This window comes from Aricia agestis, chromosome 1, assembly GCF_905147365.1.
Source record: "Aricia agestis chromosome 1, ilAriAges1.1, whole genome shotgun sequence".
NCBI lineage: Eukaryota > Metazoa > Arthropoda > Insecta > Lepidoptera > Lycaenidae > Aricia > Aricia agestis.
In genome coordinates this window covers 954,303-971,310 of record NC_056406.1, presented here as the reverse complement: position 1 = coordinate 971,310, position 17,008 = coordinate 954,303, and the positions used below count along the sequence as shown (strand labels likewise).

At 40.0% G+C, this 17,008-nt stretch overlaps 1 protein-coding gene across 1 annotated transcript in view; it reads right to left on the bottom strand.

The window, feature by feature from the left end:
* Nucleotides 1-17,008, bottom strand: part of LOC121729708 (low-density lipoprotein receptor-related protein 1) — an 80,471-nt gene that overhangs the window by 57,973 nt on the left and 5,490 nt on the right. Inside the window, exons 2-12 of the mRNA XM_042118312.1 lie at nt 12,228-12,380; nt 11,120-11,251; nt 9,999-10,145; nt 9,584-9,694; nt 9,091-9,361; nt 8,633-8,748; nt 8,088-8,250; nt 7,407-7,632; nt 6,914-7,088; nt 6,529-6,660; nt 6,011-6,182 (exon numbers count right to left, since the gene is read on the bottom strand). Of these exons, the coding sequence (XP_041974246.1) occupies nt 6,011-6,182; nt 6,529-6,660; nt 6,914-7,088; nt 7,407-7,632; nt 8,088-8,250; nt 8,633-8,748; nt 9,091-9,361; nt 9,584-9,694; nt 9,999-10,145; nt 11,120-11,251; nt 12,228-12,380 (1,798 nt within the window). The remainder of the gene's footprint in view (nt 1-6,010; nt 6,183-6,528; nt 6,661-6,913; nt 7,089-7,406; nt 7,633-8,087; nt 8,251-8,632; nt 8,749-9,090; nt 9,362-9,583; nt 9,695-9,998; nt 10,146-11,119; nt 11,252-12,227; nt 12,381-17,008) is intronic.

The window sequence follows — 17,008 nt, the reverse complement described above, 5'->3', positions numbered from 1 at the left end:
GTTATTATCTATAATAGTACCTATTATTTCTGTTTATTTGTTTTGTACAAAAAGAGGACGGTATTTGATTATAATACAAGTTCACAATAATAATAAATTTTTTCGTAAGTAGTAGGTTAACGCGCGCGCGTAAACAAACACGACGCGACGTTGCGTTCTGTGCTGTGATAGTCATAGTCAATCATGGTTGTCGTGATTGATGTAGATCGTTTCGATCGTTTTTTGTACCTATTGTTTATTGTATCAAGTTTGATTAATTTTAAACATTGATTTGATTTGTTATCTAATTTTAATTGCCTGAAATGTAAAATCAGCGATATGCGATCAGTAGTTGGGAAAGGGTCCGGTGGCTTTAATACAGTTTATACTGTAACCTAGCTAAGCTGCCGGTTGCGATCTTAACATTCTAATATAAAAAACCATTGAAAATAAAATAAGTTGCATGTTGTAATTGTCTAGATTAAGGTTTTTATGTTATCGAGCTGAATAAAAGTACATTATTATTATTATAAGTATGCCATCACAGTTACTATAAATCTTTTCAAGGGTGTCGATTTATGAATGAAGAAAGTCACCAAGTCAAGATTTAAAAAAAATCTCAGAACACTGTACAGTGTACAGCCTAGCCCATGACCCGGTAACCACTTGACGTTGAGTTTCGATGCACTTGTTTGGGCTATTTCACTTCTCATTACCGTGGCTTTCTAATAGCGAAAGAATTATTTAAATTGGTTCAGTAGTCTCGTAACTCGTAAGTTAAATAGTAATAAGCAAACGATTAAATATTTCGTCTCTACAATATTAGTAAGTATAGATATTTAAAAATACATTAGTCCCAACCCAATTCGCAGTCTAAACTCAGTCACTGATGGGCTTTTATTTAAAATATACAATAGGTAAGTACTTATCAAAGAAAATCATATACGTAGGTATGTAGGTAGGGACATAGTAGTTAATACAATCGATCCAAAATACTTTTAGACAGGTAAGTATCTATATAAACAGTTCAACAACAAACAGGACACTCGACGTCAGGATAATGATCGTAAATTGCATATTTACAAATGCTGCACCAGAAAAATGAAGATTTATAAAGCGATTTTATGTTCTTTCGTTTCATAGGTAGAACAAAATGATTTATAATAATATTGATATTATTCTTGGTCGTTGCACCACAATTAAAACATTTTTTTTGTATTACAAAATGGGTCGACGGCCATTTTATTTTGTCTTTAAAATAGTTTTTATAATCACTTCTTTTAAAAAAACGATCTACATCAATCACGACAACCATGATTGACTATGACTATCACAGCACAGAACGCAACGTCGCGTCGTGTTTGTTTACGCGCGCGCGTTAACCTACTACTTACGAAAAAATTTATTATTATTGTGAACTTGTATTATAATCAAATACCGTCCTCTTTTTGTACAAAACAAATAAACAGAAATAATAGGTACTATTATAGATAATAACCAAAATTTAAATTTACAAACCAAGTATAAATTAAAACCTAGTAGGTTTTAATTTATACTTGGTTTGTAAATTTAAATTTTGGTTATTATCTATAATAGTACCTATTATTTCTGTTTATTTGTTTTGTACAAAAAGAGGACGGTATTTGATTATAATACAAGTTCACAATAATAAATAATAATATAATCAGCACGAATATGGATAAGATTTTTTAAATAATCATTATTCTCAACAAATTGTCATTATTCTCAGTAAACACGTCATTTTCCACAAATTTTGTCATTATCATGAACAACAGTTTTTACTTAATATTAAATATCTCTTAAATTATTTAATTTTTTTTCGTATATATTAATATTTCGTATATATTAAATATAATCAGCACGAATATGGATAAGATTTTTTAAATAATCATTATTCTCAACAAATTGTCATTATTCTCAGTAAACACGTCATTTTCCACAAATTTTGTCATTATCATGAACAACAGTTTTTACTTAATATTAAATATCTCTTAAATTATTTAAATTTTTTTCGTGACTCTTACAGAAAGGGAATTCTATTTCGGTGTCTTTTAACACCAGAAACATTCAGAGCAATATGTAAGGGTTTTTTAAAAAAACACAATTTTTGGCCTAAAATAACATTTTGAGTAGATTCACCCAGTGGAAGTAAAATAACAGGCACAATAAAAAGAAGTGCTAGGATACTCTCATTAGTAAGTAAGTATCCCATTAAGTATATTAAAAATAATGAATAGGTATTAATATTCATTATAATATTATTATAATGAATATTAATACCTATTCATTATTATTAATATTCATTATATTATTTATAATATTCATTATTTTTAATATACTTAATGGGATACTTACTTACTAATGAGAGTATCCTAGCACTTCTTTTTATTGTGCCTGTTATTTTACTTCCACTGGGTGAATCTACTCAAAATGTTATTTTAGGCCAAAAATTGTGTTTTTTTAAAAAACCCTTACATATTGCTCTGAATGTTTCTGGTGTTAAAAGACACCGAAATAGAATTCCCTTTCTGTAAGAGTCACGAAAAAAATTTAAATAATTTAAGAGATATTTAATATTAAGTAAAAACTGTTGTTCATGATAATGACAAAATTTGTGGAAAATGACGTGTTTACTGAGAATAATGACAATTTGTTGAGAATAATGATTATTTAAAAAATCTTATCCATATTCGTGCTGATTATATTATTATTATAAACGCCTCCGTTGTCCAGTGGTCCAGAGCGTGACTCTTGACTCAGAGGTTTGATTCCCGCGTTGGAAACATATTTTTAATTGTTATTTCCAAGTTTAGTAAGGACTTAGGATATTGCAAGCTGATCACCTGATTGTCTGACACTCAGAATAGGAAAATAAGGTCTGACAAGTAAGATGATCCATGCGTCGGATCACGGATGGGCATGTAAAAGTCGGTCCTGCGCATCTCTCGCCAGTCGTGTCGGTCGTCCGTCCCACTGGGTTATGAGAGTTAAAAGGAATAGAGAGTGCTCATGTGTACTGCGCACACACTTGGGCACTATAAAATTACTCCTGCGTAACTGGCCTGGTTTCAATGAAACCAGCCACCGTCACCGAAACCGGTGTGGGGGTTATTATTATTATAAGTAAAAAATAGGATTTTCAATAAAACTTGTATGTTAGTAAAAGTGTTGATTTATTATAAAAATGTATTTCCTAAAATATAGCTAATACCAAAATCTGCCTTTAAAAAAAAATATTCTACCTTTTCGAGTCACCTGCAATAAAAAATGTGCACCTGTTAAATAATAATAATTCTGATACCTATTTATTATTTCTCAAATAATATTTTATTATCAAACGTTCCGCGCGGCTTCGCTCGCGTAAATTAGATATTTCACAGACAAATAAGGGCACAAAAAATAGCCTATGATCCTTCACGTGGTCAATTTCTTAATTCTTATCAGTTATCTGTACCAAATAACAGAAAAATTGCTCCAGTAGCTCGTGAGATAAGCCCCTTCAAATAATTTCCCCCGTTTTTTCCTCTATTTCTTAGCTCCTATTAGTCTTAGCGTAAAAAAATATAGCATATGGCCTTCCTCGATAAATGGGCTATCTAACACTGAAAGAATCTTTCAAATCGGACCAGTAGTTCCTGAGATTAGTGTGTTCAAATAAGCCCTCTTTCAAATAATTTCCCCCGGTTTTTTCCACATTTTCCTCTATTTCTTCGCTCCTATTATTCTTGGCGTGATAAAATATTCCTTATAGCCTTCCTCGATAAATGGGCTATCTAACACTGAAAGAATTTTTCAAATCGGACACTGGTCCGATTTGAAAAATTCTTTCAGTGTCTTTCTTATCTCAGGAACTACTGAGTTCCTGAGATAAGCGCGTTCAAATAAGCCCTTTCAAATAATTTCCCTCCGTTTTTTTCCACATTTTCCTCTATTTCTTCGCTCCTATTATTCTTAGCGTAATAAAATATTGCTCGATAAATGGGCTATCTAACACTGAAATAATTTTTCAAATCGGACTAGTAGTTCCTGAGATTAACGCGTTCAAACAAACAAACAACCTCTCCTGCTTTATAATATTGAAGTGTAGATAACATTTTTACTACTTTTCTTACTATTCTACTACTATTTTTCGAAAATGTGTCAAATAACTACCTAATTGTAATATCGACATTGCATCGATTCGATATATTTGTCCCTGTTTTCCTGAAATACAGTTACAGATTTGATCATTATTCTGAATGATCGTCATTATGTTTTTAGGGCTATTCAGGAAAAAGACGTTCAGGAAAATGAGGAATTCACTAAATTCGTTTATAATTAAGTAGTGATATAAAGAAAACTAAGAAAATTATTAAGAACTTAGAAATGTTGCGGGCCTTTATAACTTGGTATAAAAAAAAGTAGTGAAAAACAGACAAATGTTGGCACACATCGAGAAATGTAAATGACGTCTTATTTGGAATTTTTTTAAGAACGTATTTCAAAGACTCATCTGCATAAAACGAAGACCTCTATCCACACCAAAGCACTGCGATCAAATAAAGTGAGCCAGCAGATTTTATCGCAAAATAGGTTTCAACCCGTCACGTTGAGTATATCGGCAAGGCATTCAAAACAAACAATGCGCAGGACAATGCCGCGAATTTTATGAACATTTTAAAAATATAATTTTTAGTTATTTAATGTAACTTGATGTGTTATTTGTTGGTATCGGATAGTTTATTAGTTCTTTATCTTCAAATTAACATTAAATTTTTAATCCTTTCTAGCTCATTTTTTTATAAATAATAAATTGTAAGCGGCAGTAACAAAACGACACGCAAAAATTTCATAATTTGGTACTTTTTTTTATAATAACTTTTGAAATATTAACTCTACTTTCAAATAGTCTTAGCAGCATTTTCGTAAGTTAATTAGACATTGAAATGTGTAATGTTACATCAAATTTACGAAGGCGTTTTGAACCCAACTACGAAGACATGAATTTAGTCTCTCTCAAATATTCGCCCCACTACACAATATTTATACCACAAGCGTCATTACGTCCGCGCTGGCCGGCAAAAAATATAAACAAAAACATTGCCCTTGCATGTCGCGTGCGAACTCCGCCCCCTCGCCTCTGTCACCCCCGCGTCTCCTCTGGGACGATGTAGTTTTGTGGGACGTAATTAAATCACACATTAGAATTGATAAAAACTTTTATTATATACAGGAATCCACATTATCGGCGTGTTATACGTAAACAAAGTATCGAATATACGCCACTGATATACGGCGCACAGTAGCGACCTCCAAAATTCGCGCGCCAAATAGCGGAACTAAGAAATACGCCGAAAAGCACTCCGGTGACAAAACAACGTCCATGCCAATATTTCACCCAGCCATTGTACTAACCTTAACACTACTTCTGGCTGAATTTGAGAGATGGTCAATCTTGCGTCCGTATACAGGATGCAACAAGTCAGTCGGACGCAATATCATCGGTAAAAACCGCCATGTAGGACGTAATATCAACTCCGGGGTGGAAATATATATATATATATATATATATATATATATATATATATATATATATATATATATATTCGAGTGTATGTGTTTACTTACTTTAGAGCTTGCGATTGTTGCTACATTAATTTATTTTTTATTTATTTATTTATTTAACTGATTTAAATCTTGGACCTTAAACCTTAAACCTTAGACTAACATACATAACATTATACTACATTAACTATAGACTAACATACATAACATTTATACTAAAACTAACACTAAGCAACACGTATTGTCTGCGACGTAGGGCGCGACGTATTCGGAAGTCGTCCTCGGAACCTCCTGTAGACAACTCCAATCGGCCAGAACTCCTCCTTCTCGAAGGTCGGTAGATGATGCGTCGGATTTTAGTCGTGATATTAACAATGTATCATATTCAATTATCAAAACAGTCAAGAGATAAGCTTTAAATTTTCGTATTTACAGTCTAGTTTTTAAATTGTAAGGATATACATACCTATGCACGTCACAATAGTAGAGCATCTGCCCGCGCACGTCGACGTCGGCGGCGGCGGGGCGAGCGGCGTGCGCGGCGGGCGCGAACGGCTCGTGCGTGCGCTGCAGCGACACGCCCGCCACCAGCGGCGGCGTACCGCGCGCTAACGCCAAGTACACGTCCTCCGACACCACTATGTATGTACGGTTTATTAGTATTGTTAATATTTTCATAAAAAATTACAGACTACAACATCTCTCGCAACTTATATTATAGATTTTTAAAACATAATTTACTGTTTGAAATAATTGTCACGCGTATCTTTTATATTTTTCTTCGATAACTATTTTTAAGGCTAGACGACTAATGAATATAGACTTAAAGCCTTAAAATACTTATCTTTCGTTTCTTATAGATTGTTAATCATTTATTGTATTCGAAAGATTTGTAATTACTTTTCATGAATGTCATTTATAAATTTACAATTAATAAAGACTATTATCTCAATTTAATTTAAAAATCAATAGATGTATACTCACGTTCGCAATCGCCATGTCCGACGAGGCGGTACCCGTGTCGGCAGGCGCAGTGCGCGTGCGGCGCGCCGTTGCGGTAGTCCGTCAGACACAGGTGCGCGCACCCGCCCTTGTGCACGCTGCACGGGTGAGACACTGCAACAATGTGTTTACGTCAAACACCTTCAAAGTAAGAACACCTAATGTGAAGACTAGAATATAACCTGGAATTTACATTTTGTACAGCATCATTACTACAGCGGTTTAAGGACGATCAAAGAATTTAGCGATAAAAAATATACATGCCGAAGTGGTTTGCAATTTAAACTTTTAAGATTCCCAATCCCAGGTAAAATCGTTTTGCTGACTGATTTCTTGTTCCTAACTAGGTATACTACAAATATTATACCTATAGGCTGCCGCTGTCGATGGTATACGAGCACTGAGGTCGGTCGGGCGTCGAGGTGCAGCGTGCGGCGCGACCGCTGGCGGCTGAAGCGCGACACGGCCGACACGCTGCGGTTGGCCCACACCGGCAGGTACAGCGTGTCCTCCAGCAGCGATATGTGCTGCAGCTTCTGTGTCTGGAATGGCAGATGTTGGTTAGATATACGCACTGATATTTTAGCAATAATATGTTAGAAGTTATAGTTTCCGGTCAAAAATAAGCCATTTATAAAAATAAAATCTTCAAATATTACCTAATATTTCTTACCGTTAGCCGGCGCCGGGGTTAGTGCATGCCAAAAACCACCAAAACGTGATAGAACGAGATGCGGTATGTTACCGCATTACCATTTGAGTGTGGGACGGTAGATTTAAATAAGCTGCTTCATAGTTGTTTATTGCAAGCAGCAACGCAATAAAACTTGTAGCACTATATTTACTGATCTTGTAGTTACCGAGTAAGCGCGCCGCACGGTGTGTCGATTGGTGCCGTCGTAGTTGACCCGCTCTATACACTCGAGGTAGGCGTCGGCCCAGTAAAGCACGCGCGCCGCCGGGTCCGTCGCCAGCGCGCCGGGGTACACGAGCCGCGCACCCGCCAGTGACACCGCGCCACCGCCGCGCAGACGCCCCGCCCACACGCCCGCCGCCGCCCCGCCCCACGCCGACCAGAACATTAATCTGACAAGGAAAATTTATTAAGATACTAAATTCTGTGTGTACCATTCAAGCAGCTCAAACAAGACAATTGTTAAATTTACAAATAACGCATCAAGCTGGAGACAAACTATAGGATGTAAGCGACGGACGCAGGCGACAGCCGCGATTGTTGATACGCACAGTTTTTTGGGACTTGTCTGAATGAAATTAAGGTTACGTCCCACTGTTACGTCCACGACTTCAGTCTAATAGTTTGTACAGCCCACATTACATACCTACAAGTTGCAGTTGTCAGCAACGTCCGACAGTTTGTTTGCAGCACGCGGCTCTTCTCACGTTTCATAGAACTGACGTTATGTATCACGTTGCGTCACTGCCGCGTAGTGTGGCTTATTTCATACAAATAACATTTGTTCGTGACGTGTCGTGTCACTCCGCTGCATCATAATGTCTCCACTACCTTTAGGAGCACTTACCCGGCAATAGGGTCGATGGCGAACCCGCGCAGCTTGCTGAGCCCCTCGTCGACGAGCATGCGGCAGTTGTGCAGCGTCACGTCGCACGCGTACACCACCTCGCGCGCCTCGTCGCCGAAGTACCAGTTGTTCGCGATCCAGTCTACGGCCAGGTGCGACACCGCTACACACAAACATTTAAATTAGAGCTTGTTTGTAAAAACAGGCGACAAACAAGCAAAGATCAGCTGATGTAAATGATTATTTTGCTCACACTCATCATCAAAGTTGTTGCAAGTGCGTTGTCGACCTTTTAGGGGTACGCTCTTTTCTTAAAGGCTTGCAAGTCTTGATAGTCTGATAACCGTCTCATTCTCATCATTGGCAATATATTTCATTCGTGCACAAAAATATAGCTCTCGGACCTTTTAAAATATGACAACAGCCAGACGTTACTTCGACCAATTATTAAAACAAAAAAAAACTTGACGCTCGGCGTTCGTTTATCGTTTTCATAGATAAACAAAGATGGCCGAGAGTCATCAGCAAATTAACTCGTTACTTACAATCCAGGTCCGGAAACAGGTTGGGCATCGGTAGCAGCGTGCGGCGCGAGAAGTCGTCCGCTTGCACGCACACCAGACCCGCGCGGCTCATGTTGTGGTGGATGTAGCACACCGTCCTGTCGCAACATATTGTGGATAAGTCGTTATAAGGAGCTATAAAGCTTTAAGTCTTAAGACCTTGTGCTGAATGTGAATTTGTATTTATCGTGAGAAAAGTTACCTACGTATGCCGCCAGCACTGTTTCGACGCCATAAAAATCGTAGTAAACTAACGATGGCAGAAAAATTATTCAAGAACTGGCCAAAATCGTAAAGTAGGATAGGTTGGCATAAAATTGGGCGACACAATTTCGCGTACGTCACAGCAGGACAACGTTGTCATAACCAACTTCGGCAACAAATATTTGTTCGAAAATAGCAAAACACATGATATAGCATTTATACTAAAAACACTGTACCTGTTAGTGTAATGGAAGTCGATGGCGCGCACGTTGAGCGCGGGCAGGGAGTGGTTGCCGGGCGGGGGGCGGGAGTCGGGCCACAGGCGCTGCACGCTCGCCTGCGTCACCACCAGCAGCGACGCGGGCGCACCCACGGGGTCGTTGACCGCTGCGCACGCGTGCCCGTCCGCCGCCAACGTGTAGCCCGCCGCGCACCCGCACCGGTACGAGCCAGCCGAGTTTTCGCAGCGCTGAGAGCACGCCCCTTCCCACGTACACTCGTCGCTGTCTGAAGGGATTAAACCGATTACTCTACTAAGCTTGTTACAAAATGGACGAGCTGCATATTCTGTTCTTGTCTTTCAAATCACCTTTTTCAATGTAACAGACGAGGACACACGCTTTAATTGGGACAATTTAATACGGCCGCGCAGCTAAAGAGATACTATCTCTTATGTATGGGATTCTTATAACAACTCCATATTACTGATACTGCATAAACAATTCTTACCGACACAAGTCCCGTTCTTATACTCATATCCCTGTTGGCAGTAGCAGGCGATACCCTCGTGCGTCGGCCGGCACGCGTCGCAGCCATGCTCCGGGCACTGTTTTTCTGTAACTATTACAACAATATTTAAAATTATCAAATTACACTTAGGAATAAACGTAGTCAATTAGAAGTATTACGTCAAGGGTTTCAATTCTTATTAGAAAAATAAGAAACTGGGTAAAACAAGTAAAATATGTCACAGGCTCAATGAATGTCAACATAGGTCTTAATAAACTCATCGGTAGTACTAGTAACATAATGGGCCTCCCCAAAAATGTATCCTTGTGTAAGGCTTTTGGCCAGCAGTGAGGCAGCATATAGGCTCTTAAAAAGTATTTAATTAAGTCTTTTAAAGTGAAGGTGGTGTGCTCACAGTTGTCGCAGATGTCCCACTCGTCGCTGCCGTCGAGACAGTGTCGCACGCCGTCGCAGAAGCGCGCGACGGGCACGCACGCGAACTGCCCGTCCTCCGGCGTCGCGCACCGCGCCATGCCGCCCCAGCACTTGAAGTACTTCTCGCCTGGTAGCATATTACAAACATGTAACATGAAAAACGTTTGTATTTAATTTCTTTTTTTAAGAAAACTAATAGTGGTAATATTATTTCTCCAAACTAATGCGTAGACTATTCTGGTGCGTAGGAAAGATTCCCCTTTCCTTCATTGCGCGACAAAAATGAATCCTGCTGATTCGATTTCACATCTTCCGCCATTCGGGAGTGCGACTCGTTGTTTTCTGGTTTCCAAACATTCGCATCTTCCTATAATATTCAACGGTTGGGAATTCGGAGGCTTTACGATAGTTTCTTAGAATTTATTTTACGTTTTACATCAGCAGCTTGCGGAAAATGTTTGCCCTAACGGCTCTTTACAATAATTAAATGTTCAATAACACTAAATAGAGCCACTGTATTTTTACTCTATAGCACTGAAACGCAACTTCGTATCAATGAATATAAAGGAAAGGAACGCGTAACAGGATCCGCCGTCCCGCGGTAACCGCACCGGGGCCGGGGTTGACTGTAACAGTTACACGCGGCTCCCGTTACCGCGCGTCACGCCGCACGCGTGTGGTCCGCCGTCCGCAACCTTGCGTAATTCGCGCACTTCCTATGAGCTTGAGGAAGTGAACGTTACTTGGTCAAGTTGCATTCGACAGTTTCGACATAAAAGAGAATATTCTCAAACTTGGGTGGTGAATGTTTAATGGCTAGGTTGGAAAATAGGAATAAGTGAATTTTGCCGCCTCTCATTTTTCGCCGCTCTGGGCAAATGCCCGACTCGCCCCTCTTTAGATCGGGTCCTGCAGCTAAGTTAGGTATCCAAAATGGGAGTGACTTAATATAAAGCCTCGCTGAGCCTGGGGATTCAGCACTGAACCCCTTCAATTTATTTTAAGTACTAGTCTTTACGATGACTCTACTCTTGTTTAGTCATATACTCCCACCATTTCGTCAAACATTTTTCCTTATTATTAAATCTATAAGGGTCGTACACATGTAGGGGTCCTCGTCGGAGGCGTCGTGCGGGCCGCAGTCGGCGTCGCCGTCGCAGCGCCACGCGGCCGCGATGCACACGCCGCTGCGCGTGCACTTGAACTGCCCCACGCTGCACGTCGTGTTCCACACTGCAACACAAAACATTTATTAGCTACCCTTAACTTTTGGAAATGATTTTTGTAAATAAAAAGCCCGCTGTACACCTTAAACATTGGACCAACGCATTGAGTCAACATGTAGAGTATGGAATGTGCTTCTTTTACCAAATATGTACAGCGGGATTAAAAGATCAATCGTCTACGTTAATTTGCTTTTCTAATTGATGGCCTTCAACGATGGTAGCTTTTTCAACACCATAAATAAACGACCAAGTTGATGATAAAGTTTACAACGAAATTGATCTCGCGTGTACGCTAAAGCCAAGTAGGGAGCTTGTAACCAGGTCTTGTACCATGAAACTGTTTTGAGACTCAAACAATCGGACGAGAATGACGCGTCTTGCTCTAACAAACGTGAAATGACGTTGTTAGAGCAGGACGCGGCATTCTCGTCCGATTGTTTGAGTCTCAAAACAGTTTCGTAGTAGGCCTACAGGGCTCGGAAACCTGGTTAATCTTCGTGATCCTGTTCGTTAGAAACGCCATACATTTCCAAAGGAGCGTTTTCATTTCGATTCCGCTCTGAACGGACCGAAATTATTTCTGGTTTTGTTCTAAGAGCAAAATGAAATTGCTCACTGCTCAAAATACCGGTTAGAACCGTTCGCGGTTGTCGCCCCGCCCACTCACACACACCACGACCATCACCCATTGTCCACACATAAACAAGTTATGGCCTATTGGCTATTAGATGGTGCACTAGAAAGGGATAAAAGATATCACTGCACTAGTTACTTTCCGCGAGAAATTAACCAGGTAAATTTCAGAAGCAATACCGCTCGCATCTCTATTTCGCTCCGAACGAACACTTATCCAAAAACCTGGTTTAAGAGCGTTTTAACCTGGTTAAAAAAATACCGGTTCCGAGCCCTGCTTGTAACATTTAAAGTGAGGCTATTAGTTCCAGTTCCCGTCAGACTCTACTTGGCATAACCAGACTACTGACCGCAGTTGAGCTCGTCGGAGGCGTCGGGGCAGTGCGGGCGCGCGTCGCAGCGCCAGGCGACGGGCACGCATCGCGAGCCGTCAGCGCAGCGCCATTGCCCGTCCTCGCAGTGCGACACGCCCCCGCCCGACCACTCCTCGCCCGGCACCCCGCCTGTAACACATATCCGTTCAGAACTAACCACAAAAAGAACTAGAAAAATCAAGGAAATTACAAGTGTTTGAGGCTTTAATTATATTAGCTTTGTTGTCGTTAAGCGATAATTGACAGATAAGAATATACACTACTATACACCGCACCCTCTTTTTGTGAGGAGAATATCTATTATTTATTTTCCATCAACCATCCGCATATAAATAAATAATAACATGGGTGATTAAGAGTTAACAGTATAGAGACTAAGGGCCTGTATTCACTGTGATTAGTGCGAGTGCAGGTGATCAGTTCAAGTGATTAGTGATTAGGAGAAATGAGAGGACTGGCACTAATCAGTCGCTGTCCACACTCGCTTTCTCCTGATTACTAATCACCTACCGTATCACTTGCACTTATCACTAATCAAAGTGAATACGGCCTAAGGGCCTTTTTCACCACTCACTGATAAGTACCGGATAGGCTATGCACATTGCACACAGCACAACTTATTTGACAGAAGATCAAACTCCTCTATCTGTCAAATATATGTCACTTGTCAGATAGCCTATCTGGCACTTATTGTGAAACAGGCACTTAGGTTTCGACTTTCGAACATAACAGCCATAATAAACTTAAAACTTAATACTATCTTTTGCAAAGAAATTACTTTTTCAACTAACAACACAAAGCAACATGGATAAGCCCTGTTTTCGTTTATCAAAATAACCTGTAAAAATCAGAAGTTTTCCAACTAATAAGGCGACGTAGAGAACTGTTTAAAATATTTAATCTTCGTTTAATAATGAATCTGTCTCTGTCAGGAGGCATACATGATACAACGCGAAGCGATTAAAGAACCCCAGTAGCAATACCATAACACCATGTCGGAGGCACTCCTGCTATAAATAGTCATCACATACGCCCGCCCTTCACGCCGCGCACCGCGCATGTCATACATATAAACAAACCCAATTACAATTCATCTACGACTGCTCTGTTGTAATGTATTAGATTGGAATTGATGAGAATATCACCAGTCATTAAGTAATGACAGCAGAGGAAGGACAGGGTGACTGCAAACACCATAGATTTGCTCTGGTTGCAATTGCTTCCTTAAAAATAATGCAATAAGACAAAAGAATTTATAAGGCGAGCTTTATTCGATTTGAAATTTTTGTGTCTCTTTTAGACCCAGAGTGGACAATGGATCCATTCCTCGCTAACGTGACAAACACGCGAGCGCTGTAACCTGTAAGCATCTCGGGCTTGTCTTTTCTTGGCAGTTCCATCTCGATTTTTATTAGGCTAATAACTAAACTTAACCACTTACTTGAAAACAATATTTAGGTGGGCAATAGACATATCTTAACGTGAACAGACCACCCATCGTTATCGCGGGCATGGCGAGGGCAGCCGCACGTCCCGGAGACGTATCTTATCGCAGGGCAAAGGTGGCGTTAACTGGCAGCTCTTTGTTTTGATCATCAACTACTTTCTTCCAAGAAAACAACCAAGGTTGTTGGTTAAAAGAACGTCTTAGTTGTACAAAGCATAAAACTATAAAGCAAGTACGGCATATAAGTAGCTTTTTGTACTGTAAAAAGTTTTCAATGAGTCTAGTATTCAAATAAAGCTGCTAAAATCACCACCTCGGTAATCAAACTTCTCTTCCAAACTCTGCATGTTAGGATTTCAACAAAAACTCTGTTTGGCAACATCTAGGTATAAACGTAAGCTGGAGAGCACATATGCGTTATGTAAGGCGTATAGCCGTGACCCCGGCGCCGGCGCAATGTCGAGGCTGCGAGGGGAGTCGTCTTGAGCCGAGATTGGATAATAGGCGCTAACTCCACACCAAATTAACTGTTTCTTTGAAACGATAGCGGTTAGGTTCGCGAAAATCAGTCTCTACAATTTGAAGATCCTTTAATCTTGGTAATTGGTATGTTTTACATAATTTTCCTTAACATCATTCAAGGTTTATGGAGATAGTACGGCTAGTGTTATGACTTATGACACACAGATGCTATACAGATGCATGATAGCTGACGACACGAGCTTCTGTATCACATTAACTACCGACAACTAGAGCTAGTGAATGGTATCTGTTTACGCCAATTAGAAGGCACGTCGGCGCCTGGCGGACGCAAACACTGCGCGCGCGCACGCCACTTGAGTTCGTTTGTGCATCCTGCGGGCCCGCATTGAGCCAATCGCGTCCAATCACATTAATATCACGCACCGTGATCCCCGGGTCAACGGATCGTTCGATCGCTCCATTACAACGAGCTGGAACGTCCCTGGCCCCTGCGGCATTCAGTGACCGATCAGTCTAGCCTAGCCAGTAGCCCCTTTAAAAATCCATGCGAAAGTGTGTCTGTCTGTCTATCTGTTACCTCTTCACGCTTAGACCGCTAGATAGATTTTAATGGAGTTTTGTATGGAGTTAGTTTGATACCCGGGAAAGGTCATAGAATACTTTTTTCCGTGTCCATTGTATTCGATATAAGTATTATTATTTTGTCGCACGAGTCTATACAATGTTTGGTCCTTGTCTGATACATTGGAGGAGTCGCTGAAAAGAGCAAGACAAAACATTGTATGGCTTATTCGTAGCATAACTTTTTTAGTAATAGGGGAGTCCATAAATTGCGTGAGATGTTTTCGACGTTTCTTTTTTCACCCACTCACGTAATTCGAGTAGAGTCTTGGACTGATGGGCTATTATCTTGTCTAGACTTTAAAGTATAGACTTAAGATAACTCGTTCACTGATTCATCGATATTTTATCGTTCAGCTCGAACGTAGAAAAAGACAATAGAACGCAAAATACTACGAATTTCATCGAATCTTCTCTACTCTTCAGTCTTCGAATACGTTCAGATTGAAATCCATACTAATATTATAAATGCGAAAGTCTGTCTGCCTGTTTGTACTTTGTTTGCTGAAAGGTATGGAGATACTCCGAGTCCAGAGACAGGACGTAGGATACTTTTATCCCGAAAAAATGTACAGTTCCACGCGATAAACGAATTTTGGCGCAACGGAGTTGCGAGCGTCATGTTCTTAATATTATATCTTCAGGACGCAAATGCCACAAATATATTTGGGTACAATAATTCATTAAAAGTTGAACAAAGGATGAGAATTTATAACATGTGAATGAGGTAGCATTTAGTTTTTGCCGCACCAGTGGTAATTACAATCCATTATTGTCGGGGCGGGATGGTTTAATGTTACAAACATGTTTTCAGAGAATTCCACCTCGCTGCAATTAGTGACATCTGGTCATTTTTTAAGCCCTTCACCTACAGGCTACACCAATACTAATGTAGAGACTAGAGAAAAGATCTTATTGTTTGTTAACATCGATGAGGCTTCAAAACTACTGGACCGATTGTTAAAATTTATCACAGCTGTATGTAGAGTAGACCATGAAAAGGACAAAGAGTCTTTACTCTTTATCATTTTTTTCGCGGAAAAATGTACGATACTCGCAAGATTCTACTTGGCGCAAAGTTGTGATAAACACCCTTCCCAACACATATTATTTAGTCTCTATATCATCCTCTATATATAGATATTTTAGTCGGATCTAGGAGTGTTTTAGCAACTCCTCCCAATGGAAACCGCAATAAAAGGATAGGAAATGATTGATGGAATATCAGAAATATATCCTTAACTAATCAGTACTTTGATGTGGCTTTCACGGCCAATGACATGACAATATGGGTGCCCAAGGAACTGCAGCGCTCACACCCTGTCTAGGACACTTGCTGCATTACCGTCTAAAAGCGTTGACGACCTTTCAAAAGGCGTAGGCTCTATGTAACAAGTAACAACATAGTAGGACCAAATGACCGGTGTTACGAGTCGCACGGGCGCACTGCGGGCCGCGCTGCGCCGCCGGCGCACGCAGGACGACCGGTTTAGCGAGAAAAAACACCCAGGGCCGCCTGTTGGCTGCCCTGGGAGTTACAGGTATTCAATAACACAGTAAACTTTCGACAGGATTATTTAGAAAAGCTCAACTGCTAGCGGTACTTTTTAATGTCCCCGGGGCAATTACGTATATTTTAAATGAAGAAGACACATTTATACCTCAGAAGTCAGATGTAACAGTCATCATAATACTAGAGGACTTCAACTCCGTTGCGCCAAATTCTTTTATTACGCGGGAACCGTACACTTTTCCGGTATAAAAATTGTGTCATTTCCCGGGACTCAAGTATATTGTAGCAAAATCGTTTTAGCGGCTTAGGCGTGAAGAGGTAACAGACAGACAGACACACTTTCGCATTTATAATATTAAGTACTAGCTGTCCCGGTGAACTTCGTGTCACTTTAAAACCTTCCCTGGACTTCTACGAATATTTTAAGACTAAAATTAGCCCAATCCGTTCAGCCGTTTTCGAGTTTTAGCGTTAGGTACTAACACAATTGAAAATCCATTTTTATATATATTATAGATAAGTTATAACTTATAACTGAAGGTCTGCGGAGGCCGGGGAACACTTTCTGACGATAGAAAGCATGGTGTATGGCCGCCATAACAAATACAGACCGTATAATATATTATACAGTGTGTCAGCCCTGCCGGGCGATAAGACCGCATACAAGTTTCGCCCGCCGCGCTGCTCGTTTTT